The 18855-nt window shown below is 45.8% G+C and overlaps 1 protein-coding gene across 1 annotated transcript in view; it reads right to left on the reverse strand.

The window, feature by feature from the left end:
• The window catches only part of thsd7bb (thrombospondin, type I, domain containing 7Bb), a 112817-nt gene that overhangs the window by 73691 nt on the left and 20271 nt on the right, over positions 1–18855 (reverse strand). The window contains exon 2 of the mRNA XM_060863954.1: positions 4843–4981. Coding sequence (XP_060719937.1) covers positions 4843–4969 — 127 coding nt within the window. The 5' untranslated portion in view covers positions 4970–4981. The remainder of the gene's footprint in view (positions 1–4842; positions 4982–18855) is intronic.

Here is an 18855-nt window from a genome sequence, read left to right on the forward strand (position 1 = left end):
GAAGTAAAGAAGCGAGTGCAGGCAGGTTGGAGTGGGTGGAGAAAGGTGTCAGGAGTTCTGTGTGATAGGAAATTATCAGCAAGAATCAAGGGGAAGGTGTACAGGACAGTGGTGAGACCGGCCGTGCTGTATGGTTTAGAGACAGTGTCACTGAAGAAGAGACAGGAGTCAGAGCTTGAGGTAGCCGAACTGAAGATGTTGAGGTTCTCTTTGGGTGTGACAAGATTGGACAGGATTAGGAACGAGTACATCAGAGGGACAGTCCATGTTGGACGTTTGGAGGACAAAGTTAGGGAGGCGAGATTAAGATGGTTTGGACATGTTCAGAGGAGGGAGAGTGAGTATATTGGTAGGAGAATGTTGGACATGGAGCTGCCAGGCAGGAGGCAAAGAGGAAGGCCAAAGAGGAGGTATATGGATGTAATTAATGAGGATTTGAAGCTAGTGGGTGCAAGTGTTGAGGATGCAGAAGATAGGGTTAGGTGGAGAGAGATGATTCGCTGTGGCGACCCCTAAAGGGAAAAGCCGAAAGAAGAAGAAGAAGAAGAAGTTAAGAAATAAAAAGCTTATTAAGTAAAAGTCTAGTTGATTTGTCAATTTAGGAAATATTTACTAATTTCTGAATGTGTAGTACACATTATCTGCCAATTATACACAGATTTCATGGCTACCAGACTCTGCAAATCCTGGCAGCGATTCATTTGATTGAACACATCAGCAGTAATGTAGGCTCTGATTATTAGAGTGTGATTAGCTAAAACATGTGTAACAGAATAGATCTTTAAGGTGACAGATTTGATGTGACGCAGCGTATTTTTATCTCAAACTCATTTCAGGTCTGAGATCTTCTGCAACACAGAACCAGGCAGTAATAGACAGCACTTATTTAAAAGGAACCTGCACTCTATGGCCATTAAATATTTCAATTTCAAGAGCAATTTAAGAAGTAAATACATGAGCAACAAGTTAAACTCAAAACCGTGTGTGTGTGTGTGATTAATTTTGTGAATTGTCCTGCTTTTTTTAAATAAATCCTGTGACTTTTTTTTTCCAAAGTGAAGGTCAAAATGTACCACAAACTGCTATGACATGATCTGGTCCATATCTGACCAACTTTGTTCAAAATTTGAGGTATGACTGCCGTCAATCCCTAAATAATGATGACATAGGCTAAGGATGACATTAAGCATCAGAGCTACAGACAAATCACCTCATAATTCTATTTAATTACTTACACAATAGCTGTTTTTTTATAGAATCAAATATATTTTCTAAGAACTCACTCATTCTTCTATTTTCTGTAGCACTTTTCCTACACAGGGTTGTGTGAGCATGAAACAAGGGGCAGCCTGGACACAGTGCCAACTCATCTCAGGACACAATCACACACACTGCGGACAGTTTACACATGCCAATTAGCCTACAGCTCATGTCTTTTCATGAGGGAGGAACCTGGAGCACCCAGAGGAAACCCCCAAAGCACATGGAGAACATGAAAGTCCAAACACACACAGGGTGGAGGCAGGAATTGAACCCCAGATGTATGAGGCAAACATGCTACCCACTAAGCCACTATGAGAATTTCTTCACAATTTGTTGATTGTTGTTATTTCTGTTGATGGATTGCATTGATTCAGATCATCTGACCTCTATGGTGTAGGTCCCCCTTGTGCCACCAAAGCAGGTCTCTCTTGTTGAAGACATCAGAAGGTGTGCTGTGGTATCTGGCATCAAGACAGATTATTGAAGTCCTGTACTGTAAGTTGCAAAAGGAGACCTAAATGGATCAGACGTGTATCCAGCACATCCCACAGATGCAGATCAGATTATGATCTGGGAAATTTGGAGACCAGGTCAACACCTTGAACTCTATCATTCAAGGTGAAGAGGACACTATCATTAGGGAAAACTGTTGCCATGATCCTTACAGTTTTCCATTTTTCCTGTTCCATCACATCCACTTGGAGAACTGACTGTTCACTTTGCTGCCTAATATTTCAAACCTTTCAACTGCCACTTATAGAGATAATCAATGTCATTCATATCAACTGTCAGTGGTTTTAATATGATGCAAAGGTCTTTTGGCCTTATGAAGATGTTTGGTTACTGATGTTAAAGTTAAGATTACATTTAGTTGAGCCATTGAATTTAGAAGTATGTCACTGGTAGGTGCTTAAATGTATAATTAAGAACACAATTATAGGATGTGGACACCCAAAAGGATAACAAAATACAGACAGGGATAATTGCACTGTGAGATGTGCAGCTTTTACTGTGTCTCTCTTGATTGCCACTCCAAGTTTTTCTATCCTAAGGGGGGTCCTATCTTTCTTATTCTCCTCTTCTATCATTCTCTTTCATGCCCTCTGTCACCCATAAATGACAGAAAGACAGGTGAAAAAATTACATGAAAAAAGTTGTGGTAAGAAAAGGTCTAAAAGGGAAAGGAGTTCGATCTGGAATGAAATTTAAATCTCAGAAGCACTACAGATTTACTCTCAGCATGTCCTTCTACTTGATCTTTCATGTCAAACGAGACAGGCCATCAATGCATTGTTGAAGTTGTCATGGCGATGGAGATGTCTCATTAGATATGATGTTTGCCTGGTAATGAAATGTACATGCACAAAGACTCATGGGAGATGCAGCAGGCGGTAAAAAGGGGATTTTTCTTTTCTTCAACTGACCGCATAAACAGAGCTGCAAATCAAACCAAGGATTTGAAGATAAATACATTCAGAATTGATTTTTACTCTTATCTCTTTCGTGTTTTCTTCACTCTCAAATTATTATAAATTCTAAAAGAAAAAAAAATTTAACTTGCGGATTAATTATAAGTGGTGTTTTTCTTTCCATCTGTAGTAACTTTGTAATAGCTGGAGCACCTGCCCAATATTCTAGTTTCCCTTTATTTTAAAGAGAAGGCCATTTACAATGTCCTGTTAATTACATCTACCAGACTGAAGGATCTCTTGAAATTGAAAAAAATTTACTTTCATTTGCATGCTATCATTTATGCCTTATCATTTGATCCAATTAACCTACCATTAGCCATGTGCAGAGAGGTGAAATAAGAAAGTTATTTTATATACTTCCAGTCTTTGCACATGTCTTATTTCAAATGTAAAGTGTTTTCAAAAGTTTTCACACATATAATATACAGTATTTTGAAAACAGAATGCATGTATTTTTAAGCATTAACAATGTTCTGAATAAAGAAAAATGAACATTGCTGCAGGGGACAAAGTAGCTTAGTGGTTAGAACATCTGCTTGCTCTCCCTTTGCATTGGGGGGTTTCTTCCGTGTACTACAGTTTCCTCTCGGGTCCAAAAAGCTGATCTGTAAATTGTCTGTAGTTTGTGAATGGGTGTGTGAATATGATGGGCTGGCACCGTGTTCACTGTACCCCCTGTGTTACCCTCTGTATTACCCCCTGAGACCCATAGGATAGGCTCCAGGGTCCACAAAATTCAGACATGCACAGTAAGAAGTATTCTTACTGAATAGTTCCTATTCTTCTTAGCAAACTGTCATCAATTCACCTGAAGTATTTACATACATTTTCAATGGGATTTACGTTAGGCCATGAAATGCATGTTATTTTGGCTCTATGTTTGGGGTCATTGTCGTTGCTCAAGTTTCTTGGCTCATGAGAATAAATTCTCCTGGTTTATTACTCCAAATGCTTCCTTCAGTGATCTGTAGTCTCAATACCCTGTCCAGTTAATCAGCTTTACAGCACGATGCACACACCACCATGCTTTAGTGTAATTATGCTACAGTGTAATTGGGATCATAAATGAAACCCTTCTTTTTCTAAAACTGAGTTCTACTTTTGTTTCTTTGGACCAGTTTTAAAAGACTTCTTATTAGTGTAGATGATTGCGGTGCACATCATTGCTTATTATTCTCTGTGTAACTGTTTATTCTGCTTTCTGTTAGTCCTTCGACTCTGTTTCCTTCTTTTTCATGGACATTAAAAGATTAAGCACAGAAACAACACTCAGACAGTAACTGAAGCTCAGGATTAAAATTAGGACCCTGAAGCTATGATGTTACCCTCTGCAACACAGTGCTGCCCTTTTGTGCAAATCATGTTTTATTTGTGTCAGTCAGTATATCTTTTTTGTCTGGAGATTTTTTACATGAATCATTCTAAATGATCTAAACATGTTGAAATAAACACGGTCAATGGTCTAAACATGAGGAACAGAATCATTAAAATGTAATGCACAGCTCTGTAGCATGGTCAGTGGAGCTCCAGCTGGGCTGTAGGGTGTGGACACTAATCTCGCATTACACACACAGGGGGACTGACATGATTACTGTAATTCTACAGCAGCCATAGATTCACCCTTATCCTGGAGCTGTGATGGCTAAAGATGTTTTTGTGCTTATTTGCTTTTATGTACTAATTTGTAAACTTTAATGAACATCCTCAAACACTCTGAGGACTCGTCTATCGAGTGTCTTTGAGACACATTACATATTTCCATATTTTATCGTAACAAATCCCTCCCTCCTGAGTTTTTCCTGACTCAAAACTCAAGACAGACTCCACTGAAAACTCTAATAACGGTTAATTCTTTTTTCCCCAATTTCTTTTATTTTCATTTTCAATATTGGTAGAGGGAAGACATTGGGATTTTAATGGTTTTAATCTCTTTCCTTGTCTGATCTGTAAGTTCATGTGCTTAAGCAGTATTACACCCAAATGCACCAAAATCCCCTCAGAATCGAGAACTGAATTAAATATTCATACTGTATCTGCTCGACTAGTTTCACTGTGCTACTGGTTTCTGAAATGTAAAAATTGAGGCAGAAAAAAAATGAAGTCATACCTGTTTTCCATGAGAATGGACTCTTCTTTGGAGCATCTGTGCTCGCTGCGGTGACAATTAGAGAAAGGCAGAGGAGAGAGTTCTGGATGAAGGAGAAAAAGACCAGGCCGTGCTTTAGAAACCTCATGCTTCCTTACACCTGAAAGAGAAAGAAACATGTACAGCACTGAGATTGTCAATCACCGGTCATTAACTGCCCTGTTACAACACAGCTTGGTCATTTCTTTTCTTTAAGACACGTATTTAACTTGGTAATTAAGCAGGGAACTGAAACAGTTGTCTATCAGCTGAAAATCAAACAGAGCAATTAATGAATTCAGATTTATATCTTTATATGTATTTTTTTAATCTTCTTAATTGTGCGCATATAAAACATGCTGTAATAAAGTAACAAAAAAAATAGAAGGAAAAGAAAACAATGAACAAAATGCATAAAGCTTTGTCCAATGTGCAAACAAATTCTAATTCCATCAGACACTTAGTGCTCCATCAAGGATGAGATGCACACAGACATGTTTCAGGGGGAAAATAGTCTCCTGCCGTGTCCTGGCTCCTGCTCAGGCCATAGAAAAGGATCTCTCGGCTGGAGAGGTGATATTTAAGAACTGAATAGGAAACTCGGTAAGAGCAGAGCAGCGTGCTGAATTCATTCAGCCAAAAATACATGAGTCAGATTCACTCCATGCAAAAAGCATGTAGAGAGAAAAAGAGAGCAAGAGAGAGAGAGAGAGAGAGAGAGAGAGAGAGAGAGAGAGAGCATCTGCCATGTCATTATAAGGCTCCAGGCTTCTCTTATCCACAGGAAAACTGAACAGAACAAAGTACTAATCAGCACCACCTGCTCTGCATTTATCAATCAACACACACCCTATATAAGTCGATCTCAGTCACTCAGTCTTTGTCTGGTCTCGTATGTACTAACGTGTTTTTTCCCGCAGTCATTCAAGCTCCAGACTCCCGTTTGCTTTTCAACAATCGGCTCTCCTTCCTTCTCCCTCGCCTTCGGGGCTACAGGATTATTCTCCAGCATCTACTATCTCCTGTCAAGGATCCTGTCTCTCTTATCCCTGTGTTTTCCCCAGCGTGTGTGTTTGTGCGTGCTGCAACTTTGTGGTGCTTCTTACAGATCATTTGCGATACATCTGTGCACGGACTTCAATAAAACATCTCGTTTGTTTTGCTTACCCTGGCCCGTGGCTTGTGTATCATTACAATATATATATATATATATATTTTTTTTTTAATCTTGCTAAAATGATTTCTTAAGTCTGCACCTCTCTAGTTATTCTGATTCTCCTTAAATAAAGAAATTTCAGTTCAAACTCATGACTTGGGAAGACTCAGAATCAATGATTCCTTATAGAATCAATGCTAGATCTTCTGCTGTGTTCCTTTCATTACACATGACAGCAATTATTTATTTATTTATTTATTTGTTTATTTACTTATAAGCGTATCATGTTTCCACACACTGACTCTTCTTTTAAATGGAGAAAAGAAAGCCAATTTTATTTTTTTATAAAGAAATGATGTTGGATTTTCTTCTTTTAAGAATTTACAAGAAGGACTGTGGTTAATTAAAGTCCACATGTGCTAGATGGAAAAATACTGAAAACAGGAGCTGTGAGAGAAGGAGAGTACAACACCAAAAATATTAAATTTGTTTACACGCATTCTGTTGAACTGAACATTTGCTGGAGTCTTTGTTATTTGATGTGTCAGATTTCTTTCACTTGCCTTGGATGTAAATGCTCTGATTTACAAACTCACTATAAATTAGGCTGAAAATGATCAGACAGAGAATTTAGTTGTGTTTTTATTATATCAGAAGCATCTAATTAAATCAATGGTCTCTCTCTCTGTCTCTCTCTCTCTCTCTCTCTCTCTCTCTCTGTCAGGGATCAGCGCGGATCTTGGGCCATGTGCTGTTGTTATTGTTATTGTTGTTGTCACGTGTCTGCCCCACCTTCGTCTGCTCCTCCCTGTCTCCACACCTGTTCCCAATTGTATCTCATTGTCTTTTTGTATTTAAGTGTGCCGCGTTGCTGATGGCAGGGTGGATTCATTGGTTACGTCTAGTCAAGGTTAGGTTTTGTCGTTTGTATTATCGTAGTCCCCGTCATTTACTGTCTTTGTCTTTATCATTTATTAAACCGGCTCGGCCGTGGACATTGCTCGGCCCTCTCTGGCTGCGCCCCTGTGTGCCCTGCTCCCCCCACCTGCCTCGCCGTGTGCCTTGGCTCCCCTCGCCTACTTCGCCGTGGTCCTTGCTCCCCCCACCGGCCTCGCCGTGGTCCTTGCTCCCCCCATCTGCCTTCGCCGTAGTCCTTGCTCCCCCCATCTGCCTTCACCGTGTGCCTCGCCCCCTCCCCCCCCGGACCTTGTCAGGATTTGCCGCTTCGGGAGCCGCGCCTCAAGGGGGGGTACTGTCAGGGATCAGCGCGGCCAACTTTCGGCCATGTGCTGTTGTTATTGTTATTGTTGTTGTCACGTGTCAGCCCCACCTTCGTCTGATCCTCCCTGTCTCCACACCTGTTCCCACACACTCTCTCTCTCTCTCTTTCTCTCTCTCTCTATAATCCGTCTCTAAATGAAATCATTTGATCCCATTCCCAGCTCCATACCTGCTCTACTCTGCTTTCTCCTCCCATTCTAAACACTTCTAGCGAAACTTATTCACTGTTTTGTCACTACATCCTTCACAATTTGAAAACATTATTCATTTCTGTTTTGTGGAGTCCATAAGTATAGCATAATTACAGACATTATTGAGTACTCCAAAGGTGAGATGTAGAGGCTGGATAATAACCTCTTCAGCTCTTAGCTTTTTTACATTTCTGTGTATCACTAAAAGGCCGCAGCTTGACACTAAGCGTCGGACTGGATGCTATAAGATCAAAAGATTCCCAGCCGCGCCTGAGTAATTACAAAGATAATCATTTCAGACACGGCCCCGTTCACAGACACTCACACAAAGAGAGACCAGAGTTTCCAAAATGTTGGCTGATTAAAACGATCAATCTTTGTTTTTAATTAAATTGATTCGTAAAAGAGGTAGTATCTGTCAGAGAGTTTGATTAAACAGTTTGTTTGACCAATTAAAGGGAAACCACTTTTTCATTACAGAAAGCCTATAAATAAACGTCTTGTGGATTGTTAGGACAGGGTTGTTAGTGCCAAGGAATGAAGATCACGTGCACACTACACACTACAAAAGGGACAAATGTTTACTGAAATGTTACTTGAATCTGATTGGTCAGATCAAACAGCAGCTCTGAGTGTGGTGCAGATTGTTAAATGAGGGTTTTATTAATATACTTGTTCTAATAGATACACTACAGTTAGTGTTAATTACATGCAGATGCAGATACTCTGACAATTTAACACAACTGAAGACTAAGAATAATAAATGGATTAAAGAAATTTTCTTAGTCATGTGACTATGCTTGGAATCAAACAATTACATTTAAACTCCCATTTAAAAGTAATCATCATTCAAAAGACATTCTGATTAATGATCAGCTGTTTCTATAGGATCATCTTCTGTAAGTTTTTCTTGATTTTTGTTTAACTGAGCAATCTTCAAAAAGTTTAGAAAGCAGGTTCAGGATCTCTTTGCCAAAAGTTATTTGATCAGGACAGGGTTTCAGAAGAACTTTCCAAACATTACATGTCCCATAGAACACTGTGAAGGCCATCATCAAGAAGTGTAGAAAATGGGGCAGCACAGTGGCTTTACCTAGAACAGGATGTCCCTATAAAATAGATGACATGATGTAATATCAGGGAGGCTGCCAAGAGACTTGTAACATCATTAAAGGAGCTGCAGGAATAATCTGCTCACCTCCTGAATGTAACTTATTTTTTCTTAGAACCCTATGGCAAAATGTGTGATGGTCCACTGAAACCGAAGTAGAACTCTTTCAGCATCAATTTAAAAGATATAGTGAAGCACGGTGTTGGCAGCATCACGCTACACAGCTGCTTCTCTTCAGCTCAGACTGAAGCTCTGGTCAATATGGAGAGATTCAGAGATAACTGTAAAATATCTATTTTGTAACAAAAGCTGCAGGCCTCATTTAGACAGCTGAAGATGTAGAAAAAAAGGATCCAAAGCACAAATCCATGTCAAAAAACAAAACGCTTCAAGAAGAAGAAGATCAGGATTGTAGTTGTTGAACTTGGTAAACTTTTTGCATTATTAAATGTAATTATAAACTGATAAAAAAAAAAAGCCATGGCAATTTTCCATGATATTAATAGATACCAGATGCAAATAATCAAAGTGGAAATGATAATTTTTCTCCATCTTTTTCTCCTGTTTTGTTGCTTACTAAATACATGAAATATAACAAAAGGATCACTAGCAAATAATTCCAGGCATTTCACCTTCTTTCATGTCCTCCACACATAATGTATTAATAATAACATTCTTATAATATAATCTCTCTTTCGCTGCTATTTAAAGTGCCACCTGATTTAAGTAGAACTGTAAATGATCACTTCTCCTGGAAGATAGAAGTTAAATGCAACTTTTATCTAACCTCATTGTTAACACTATTGCTTTAATTAACCTGGAAGAAACTCAAATTAACCTCAGATCACTGCGTCTTGAGTGCAGAACAGATGGAAACAGCCTTCTTATGGAAAAAAAAAACAACAAAAAAACAGCTCTCTTTATGAAAATAATTCACTTTCACCGTCAGATCCAGTATATTATATCTGCAGTGAGCTGCAGCACAGCAGCAGAATGAAAAATGCTAATTGTCAGTAGTAAAGGTTCTCTTTCATCATCTCGTGTTCGAGATCCACCTATGGGAAGGGCATCCGTACCTGACCTCTGCAAAAGCATCCAATTGCACCAAGTCTGGCTTGACAGACAGGAGCGCGTGCCCAATGGCAACCTACCTTTCCTCAGTTAACATTCGCTTCTCGCGACTTCTGCTATCCTACCTCACAGCTCCCTGGTTTTTTGGACTGCACTTTTTGTCTTTAGGAGGACATATCGTTTGATCAGCCTCCGCTGGACGTGCTTGTCCTCAGCCAGGTTAGCTTCGTGAGCCGCCCACGCTCGCACCCCCCTTTTTTCTGTAGGCTGCCCGCCTGCTTTTTTTGCTTTTTTTTCTATGGCGCTTTCTAAAGCGGCACCGGCTACTCCGGTGGACAACCTATCGTGAGCCTGCCCAGCTGCATGCGGCGCGCTCATCGCTGCGAGGGATTCCCATCCCTTCTGCGTTGTTTGCACGGGTCTCAAGCATGCGCAAGAAGCTACTGACCTCCCGGAGAACTGTAGCCATTGCCTGGCACTCCCAAAAAAGCTCCTGCGTCGCAGGCTCAAAACGGCCACTTCCCAGTGTGTCGACTTCGAGCTGTCCGACTTGGAGGGGGAAAAAGGCAACTGCGCTGCGCACCTCCTGTGGTGCGACTTCCTCTGACTGGGCCAACATGTGTCCTTCCCCGTTTGAGGATTTGCTTCCGGCCGATGACCATTTCCCTGAAGGGCCAACAGGTTCCGGGCATGAGGTCCAGGCGGGCCTTCTCGATGGCTCGGATGACGAGGAAGCCATCCCGTCTTCCGCCGTCCCTCAGGCTCCCTCCGCCCCACCTCAATTGGTACTGTTGGAGCTTTGTGAACGCGTTGCTGCACGGCTCAGTATCAAATGGCCGGCTCTCCTGAATGCTTCGGATCAGGAGAGAGATGTATTTAAAGCAGCTTCTGCCCGTCCTCCCTGCATGTGCAAAACACATGAGATATGATCTGAAAACACGGTCTGAAGTGAAGTGAAACACATGAAGTGAAGGATATGGCGAGTCTTGGCATAGGCGATATCCCCCATGATCGAGCCTTCCATCGCCAGACACCTTAACCCATCTCAGGGCGGGCTGCTCGCCCCACCCAAGCCCGTCCTCCCAGGCAAGATGGATTGCTTCTCCGCGTCGAATTCATCAGGCGTTGTGTAATGCCTCAGCTCTTTCTATCCGAGCACTCAATGTCTCCTTGCTGTTGTCGGCGTATCAGGCCGAACTCCTGCTTGATTTGGGTCAACAACTGGAGAATGGGTTGCCATCGCCCGATCTCTGGAAGGAGATCGTCACGGTTAATGACCTCGTTCTCCGCAATACCTGTCCAGGCGAGCTGGCGCACTATGGCTTTGTCGGTGGTCAGAGAACGCGCACTGTGGCTCAATCTATCCGGTCTCCCTGAAAGTGAGAAGCGTTGCATCGCAGGAGCGCCGGTTGAACCGGGTCAAGCTCTTTTCGGCCCGGCCGTTGCGCTGATGGAGCAGCGTTGCGATGATAAAAAGAAGGAGGACGAGGCTTTCAAACTGTGTCTTCCTAGGAACCCGGCGCAGCACCAGAGTCCATCTGGGCGGCCGCATAACGCTCCTGCTGCGGGATGCCATTCCCACTACACTGGCAGGACCAACAAACCCCGCGGGAAACCACTGGCTCAGCAGAGTGGGCCTCCCCCCGCTAAGCCCTGGGGAAAGATGTTTTTCGCCGCAACCGCGGCTAGGAAGCCTCCCAACCCCGCTCCTTCCGTTCCAAAACGAAAGCGGCCAACCTGATGTTCGGCCACAGGAGGTTTTCGATCCGCGTTCATCGGCGGCCAGCCCTCTGGACAGCTGTTCTACCCTCCAGGTTCGCCCATCCAAAAGACGGAGGTTCTCCTTCGGCGAGGTCAGCCCCCCCTCGCAGGCGAGGGTCATTCTCTGTTCCGCACAGGCTTCACTGTTCCCCGTGTCGTCCAGGATGCGTTTCCCCATTCCAGTGGAGAAGGACGTGAGATTGAGTGCAGAAGCAGTGTCACCAAACACCTCCCTTCACACTCCTCTCACAAATTTAATAAAGGCTACAGCCCCAGCTTTCCACAAAAAATGAAAACTTCTCTGGTTTGGCCACTAGATGGCGCCGTTGTGCCATCAATGAACAATCCGGCTCCCGGCATTCCACAAAGTTGTGTGTAAGCCCTCGGGGGTCACGTGACAGCCTGGCTGTCTGTCTCAGCCCCCGATTAGGTGATTCACACAGTCACGAGGGGTTACAGACTTCAGTTTGCCAAATCACCCCCCGCGGTTCAACGGACTGGTCTGGTCCCATATGGACCAGAGCTCCGCTCACATTCTGAAAGACGAAATCTCATCTCTTCTCAAGAAGGGAGCGATTCGAGTTGTATCCCCGCATCTAAGCGGTCAGGGGTTTTACTCTCGCTATTTCCTGGTCCCGAAAAAGGACGGTTCTCTCCGGCCTATTCTGGATCTCAAAGTGTTGAACAAACATTTAAGGAACTACAACTTCAGAATGTTAACACATGGCTCTCTCATACGTTCAATAAAGCAGAACGATTGGTTTTGCTCGATCGATCTAAGTGATGCTTTTTTCCACATAAGCATCTATCCTCCACACATGATATTCCTTCGTTTTGCCCACCAGGGCGTATGTAACGAATTCACGGTCCTTCCATTCGAGCTCGAGTCCGAGGATGTTCTGTCTGTGTGCGGAGGCGGGGCTTGCGCCGCTGAGAACAGCGGGTCTCAGGATCCTGACGTACATAGACGATTGGCTTATTATAGCCGATTCGAGAGAGAAAGTGATTCAAAACTCTGCCCGTGTGCTCTCACACATGTGCTCGGTTTCAGAGTCAATGTGAAAAAGAGCAATTTCACTCCCACTCAGGAGGTCATATTCTTGGGTTTGGAGCTGAATTCCCTTACAATGCGCACGCGCCTGTCACGGAAGTGCATTTCTTCATTCATGAAGTGTCTCTCACGGTTCAGGGAAGGAGTGCGGATACAGTATCGCACGTCTCAGAGTACAGGGTCTTATGGCTTCAGCTGTCCATGTCTTGCCTCTAGGTCTTCTGAGAATGAGGGCTTTCATGAAGTGAATTTTGTCCCTTCATCTCAGCCCATTGCGCGATCTTTGCCGCTATGTCACGGTGACACACGCTTGCATGCTGCGGAGTTTTACACGCATGGGACCCCTCTCGGGGCGATCAGTGGTAACGAGTGGAAAGTGGCACCCCCTTCGGCATGGACGCTCTGGCTCATCCATGGCCCAGCGTGCTGCTCTACGCTTTCCCTCCGCTCTGCCTGATATCCCTGACCCTGGCCAGGGTCGCTGTGCAGGGTTTGTCTCTGATCCTCATAGCTCCCAGGTGGCCTTGGCTAGCGGAGATAATTCCTCTTCTATATGCGGAGCCTTGGCCCCTCCCGTTGCGCACGGACCTCCTGGCCCAAGCGAACGGGGAAATCTTTCATCCTCACTCAGACAGGATGGCTCTCTGGGCCTGGCCCGTGAGAGAGAGAATTTAAGCACTCTGGGGCTTCCCCCGCATGTTATTGCCACAATTCAGAGTGCCAGGGCCTTTTCCACACGTTCTCTCTATGATTGCAAATGGTGTGTGTTTGAGGAGTGGTGCGAGGAGCACCAGCTCGTTTCATATCTGTGCTCAGTTGCTGATATTCTGGGCTTTTTGCAGGACCTTATCGTTTTCGACGATTAAGGTCTATTTAGTGGCTATCGCTGCGTGTCACGCCGGTTTTGGCAACACTACAGTGGGACAGCACCCCCTTATCTGTAGACTTATGAAGGGCACGTGGCGCTCCCTGCCGGTCACCAGAAGTGTAGTCCCGGATTGGGATCTCTCCATGGTGCTGGAGGTGCTGGCCCAACAGCCTTTTGAGCCCCTGGGGGATATCTCCCTCAAGCAGCTGTCCTTCAAGACAACTCTGCTCCTGGCTTTGGCTTCCGCCAAATGTGTCAGTGATTTGCATGCGCTCTTGGTTCATTCCTCGTGCACCAAATTGTCGCTCAGTGGAGATAAGGTTTTGCTTAGGCCTAACCCAGCCTTCATGCCTAAATGCTTTCCAGCTTTCACTGTTGGCGTGATTGAGCTCTCCGCTTTTCACCCTCCTCCTTTTTCCTCTGCGGAGGACCAGAGGTTGAAGGCTTTGTGTCCTGTGCATGCCCTACGGGCGTACATGGACAGGACAAACTCTTTTCGACGGAGTGACCAGCTCTTCATCTCTTGGGCCCCACCGAACAAGGGGCTTGTAGAAGCCATCTCCTTAGCGTATGAATCTAGGGGCATGCAGCCCCCAGGTGGCCTTAGACCTCACTCCACTAGAGGCTTGGCTGCTTCTTGGGCTCTTTTTGGAGGAGTTCCCTTGCAGGACATTTGTGCCGCTGCGAGCTGGTCCTCTTTGCACAACTTTGTTAGGCACTACCGGCTTGATGTTACCCGTACCACGGTGGCTCATGCGGTCTTAAGTGTGGGCTCTTCGTAGCCACATGCTACTAGGCCCGCACTCCTTTCAACCCTGTCTGCCCTGCCTGGTTATGCACGTTTCAAGCATATAGTCTCCCCCTCTCCTGACACCCAGGTTGGTCCATTCACATGTTTATAAACATGTTCTTTTTCCTGCAGGTGGCCCGCTTGTTAGACATCAGCGGGGTTCTAACATGCGTGTTACCACATGTCGTGTTTTTCTTTTTCTTCATGGCTGGGTTTTTTGCCCTGCGCAGTATGTTATGTCTGCTGCTTTGTGACGTGCCGAGCACCACCTTTTTGGCCGTCCTCTGGCTTACAGGGCCTCGCTGTGAGTGTATTGGGCAACCGGGGAGTTGTCTATATCTCCCATAGGTGGATCTCAAACACGAGATGATGAAAGAGAACAATAGTTTACTTTCGTAACCCCGGTTCTCTGAAACATCGAGTGGAGAGATCCACCAAATTTGCCCCGCTTGCTGCACATGAAGCGAATATGCTCACTGAGGAAAAGGTAGCGCGTGCAGGTTCATTATGCACTCGGTTAAGGGGCGTTACCTTACCTGCCATTGGGCACGCACTCCTGTCTGTCAAGCCAGACTTGGTGCAATTAGATGCTTCTGCAGAGGTCAGGTACGGATGCCCTTCCCATAGGTGGATCTCTCCACTCGATGTTTCAGAGAACCGGGGTTATGAAAGCAACCTATTGTTACTGAAGGGGGAAATAAGAGCTCTTGTTTAATCATGTTTGTAACGATACCATCTTTCTGTGGTTGTTTGACAGACCCTGATGAAGCCATTCTAAAGAATTATACTGTGAATATCTGTAAAAATGAAAGACAACACTCTTTTCCGATACCGATACAGTGCAACTGATATAATGCTTGAATATCAGTCAAAATGCTTGTATGGTATCACCATTAAGGAAACAATTAACCTTTAAAATATGGCCAGCTTGCTGAGCAATGAGCACATGGAATGGGGATTGTGGTCACTTAGTGGTTAGTAGGTTTGCTTCACATTTCTGGTGTTAGGGGTTTGATTCCTGGCTTTGTGGTATTTGCATGTTCTCCCCAGGCATTAGGGGTTTTATCAGCATACTCTTGTTTCCTCCCCAGTCCAGTGACATGCATTGTTGTTTGATTGGCTTCTCTAAATTGTCCACAGTAAGATATTGTGACCTGTTTCTTGTTGGCACCCAATCCAGGGTGTCCATCTTGTGCACTAATTCCCTTGGGATAGACTCCAGGTTTCCTGCACCCCTGTGAAGAATAAATGCTAAAGACTTGCTTCTATGAGGTTTGTCTGACATCTATTCAAAAAGCACTCGTCTATCTAATTGTACAGGTCATGCTTTAAGGAGGAGGCATACGGCTGGGGATCCATTTGCAGCAATTTATTAAATACACACAAACAAAGTCAGACAGGCAGAGATCAGGACGGGCAAAAACACTAGTATCAGAGGACAGGCAAAAATCGGAATCGAGAACAGGCAAAAAGGTCGGGGCAGGCAGCAAACAATCAGAAAAGTCAGAATCAGGAAACAGAGTCACAACGGGAAATCAGAATACAGGAAAATGCTCAGAATGATAGTACAAAGACAAGTCGAGACCTCGCACAGGTAAGAAGTTCAAGAGTGGTTAAATAGAGAGCAGAGATGAGGATCAGGTGGTGGTGGTAATCAGAGTGACGGATGGTTGATGGGAAGTGCAGTCCAGAAGCGCGCTAATACTCCGGGGACGCATCTCTATGGTGACACTCGGACGGCGGCTCGTTGCTCGTGACAGAGCCCCCCCCTGCGAGCGGCTCCAGCCGCGCGGACGTTTGTGGTGCCGGGGTCGACCCTGTGAATGGAGAGCTGGTTTATTGGGGTGCCATTGGTGGTAGTCGGCGGCTAGCGAAGGATCCAGGATGTCCCCGCTTTCACCCACGAGCGTTCTTCTGGACCGAAACCCTCCCAGTCAACGAGATACTCCAAGCGGCCCCCTCGGCATCTGGAGTCGAGTAGTTCACGAACTTGATATATTTCCTCGCTGTCGAATAGCAGTGGCGGCGTTACATGCGGAGCAGTGGCGGTGTCAGAATCCTCTCTCGGCTCATCGGCGGGTTTCAGCAGAGAAACATGGAAGGTGGGTGAAATGCGGTAGGTGGCCGGTAGTGCGAGGCGGTATGAGATGGGGTTGATTTGCCTGAGGATTTAGAATGGCCCCACGTACCTGGAGCTGAGCTTACGGCAGGGTACCACGTCTCCTTGCTCCTTGATCATCGACGGCCAGCAGATCGGTGGGTGTGTCGGACCATGGGAATAAGGGGGGCTGGTAGCCTAGGACGCACTGAAAGGGTGTTGCAGAAAGCGGATGATTTCTTAATTGAGGCGTTCAGTCTGGCTGTTGGATTATGGGTGGTACCCTGATGTGAGGCTGATGTTTATATTTAACCGCCTGAAGAAGGCCATCCAGACCCGTGAGGTGAACTGGGGACCTCTGTCCAAGACGATGTTTTCGGGTAGACCATAGAAGCGGAAAACTTGATTGCAGAGTATTTCCGCTGTTTCAACGGCAGTAGGAAGCTTGGGTAGCGGGATCAATTGGCAGGCTTTCGAGAACTGGTTGATGACGGTTAGAATGGTCGTGTGGTTGTTGGATCAAGGCAGATCTGTAATAAAGTCCAGTGCGATGTGTGACCAGGGTTGTTGTGGGACTGGTAGTGGTAGCAACAGGCCCACGGGGCATTGATGTGAGGCTTTGGAGGTGTGGCATACAGCCACCAGAACTCATTCTGGACCAGGTGGGTTGTAGCCGCGATGCCGGGGTGACCAGAGGCTGGGTTCGTGTGTAGCAGTTCCAGGAGCGAAGTATGCAGGTGTTCAGGCACGTACGTCTTGTCGGTCGGGCATTCGACCGGTGGCAGGATTTGCGTGTTGGTTTGGATGATCTCGGTTAGGATGTCCCACTGAATGGGTGCGATGATTCGCATCTCGGGGATGATGGGCTCGGTGGACGTGTGTTGGTCCGATTCCTGGTGCATGCATGACCGGGCATCGGCCTTGGTGTTCTTGCTCCCTGGTCTGTAGGTCACTGTGAACAGGAACCGAGTGAAAAACATGGCCCACCGAGCCTGGCGTGGATTCATACGTTTTGCTGCGCGCAGGTATTCCAGGTTTCGGTGGTCAGTGAGGACAGTGAATGGGTGCTGTGTGCCTTCTAACCAGTGCTGCCACTCCTCAAACGCAGCTTTCATGGCCAGCAACTCGCGGTCTCCCACGTCGTAATTCCGTCCTGTGGGAGACAATTTGCGTTAAAAATAGGCGCACGGGAACATTTTATTGGTGGGTCTCTGGCGCTGGGACAGTATAGCTCCGACTCCCATTTTGGAGGCGTCTACTTTCACTATAAACGGCCGGTTTGGGTCAGGATGGTGGAGAATCGGTGCTAAGGTGAAGCTTTTCTTGAGCTCTTTGAATGCTGAGTGCACCTCTGGTGGCCAGGTGAGGTGGGTTGGTGCCTTTATTGTCATTGAGGTGAGGGGCGCTGCGATTGTGCTGAAGCCACGGATAAAGCGGCGGTAGAAGTTCGCGAAACCTAAAAAGCGTTGTAGCTCTTTGATGGTCCGTGGTTTGGGCCACTGTAGCACCGCCTGCACTTTAGTGTCATCCATGGTGACCCCTTCCGCTGAAATGACGTACCCCAGAAAGGCCGTCGCGGTCTGATGGAACTCACATTTCTCTGCTTTGGCCTATAACTGATGCTGATTGTGGCATTGCAATACCGCCCTCACATGTTGGACGTGTTCTTCTTTGCTTTCAGAGCAGACGAGGATGTCGTCGATGTAAATGATTACCCAGCGGTCTAGCATGTTCCAGAACACATCATTAATAAACGATTGGAAGACCGCTGGACTGTTCGATAGGCTGAACGGCATGACCAAATATTCGTAGTGGCCTGATTGGGTCGAGAAGGCGGTCTTCCACTCATCCCCCTGTCTAATGCGGATAAGATTATAGGCGCAGCAGAGGTTGAGTTTCGTGAAATACCGCACGCTGCGGAGCTGTTCAAGGGCTGACGGCACGAGCGGAAGGGGGTACCGAAACTTCACTGTTATGTCGTTGAGGGCTCGATAGTCGATGCAGGGTCGAAGCCCCCCGTCTTTTTTCTTGACAAAGAAGAACCCTGATGACGCTGGAGACACGGAGGGGCGAATGAACCCTTTCTTTAGCTCCTCCTGAATATATTCATTCATGGCTGCGGATTCCGGCTGTGAGAGGGGAAAGATTCTCCCTCTAGGTGACGTTGCCCCTGGCAGAAGGTCAATGGCGCAGTCACATGGACGATGTGGAGGTAGCTCCGTGGCCTTGGCTTTACTGGACGCCTCTGCAAGGTCTTTGTATTCGTTTGGGAGACCAGGGATGTCGGAGGGTATGGGCGTGGTGTCTGTGGTGTTGAGCTGGCAGAGCTCCTCCAAGTCATGGCGGTGTGTGGTACATGCATTGCCCCAGCTGGTGATGCACAGCTTGGGCCAGGAAATGGTCGGGTTATGGAGCTGGAGCCATGGTAGACCGAGGATGAGTGCGTGTCGTGGAGAATGAATGACGTGAAAGGAGAGACCTCCTGATGTTGGTTGCCCACCTGCAGGCTGAGATCCTGGTGAAGTACATGATGCGTCCCTCTCTGAGTGGGACTGCTAAAGGGGACACACAAGGGATTACCAGAACATTATGAGCTTGAACGAATTTCCAAGATATG

The sequence above is a fragment of the Tachysurus vachellii genome, chromosome 1, assembly GCF_030014155.1.
Source record: "Tachysurus vachellii isolate PV-2020 chromosome 1, HZAU_Pvac_v1, whole genome shotgun sequence".
Classification (NCBI taxonomy): Eukaryota; Metazoa; Chordata; class Actinopteri; order Siluriformes; family Bagridae; genus Tachysurus; species Tachysurus vachellii.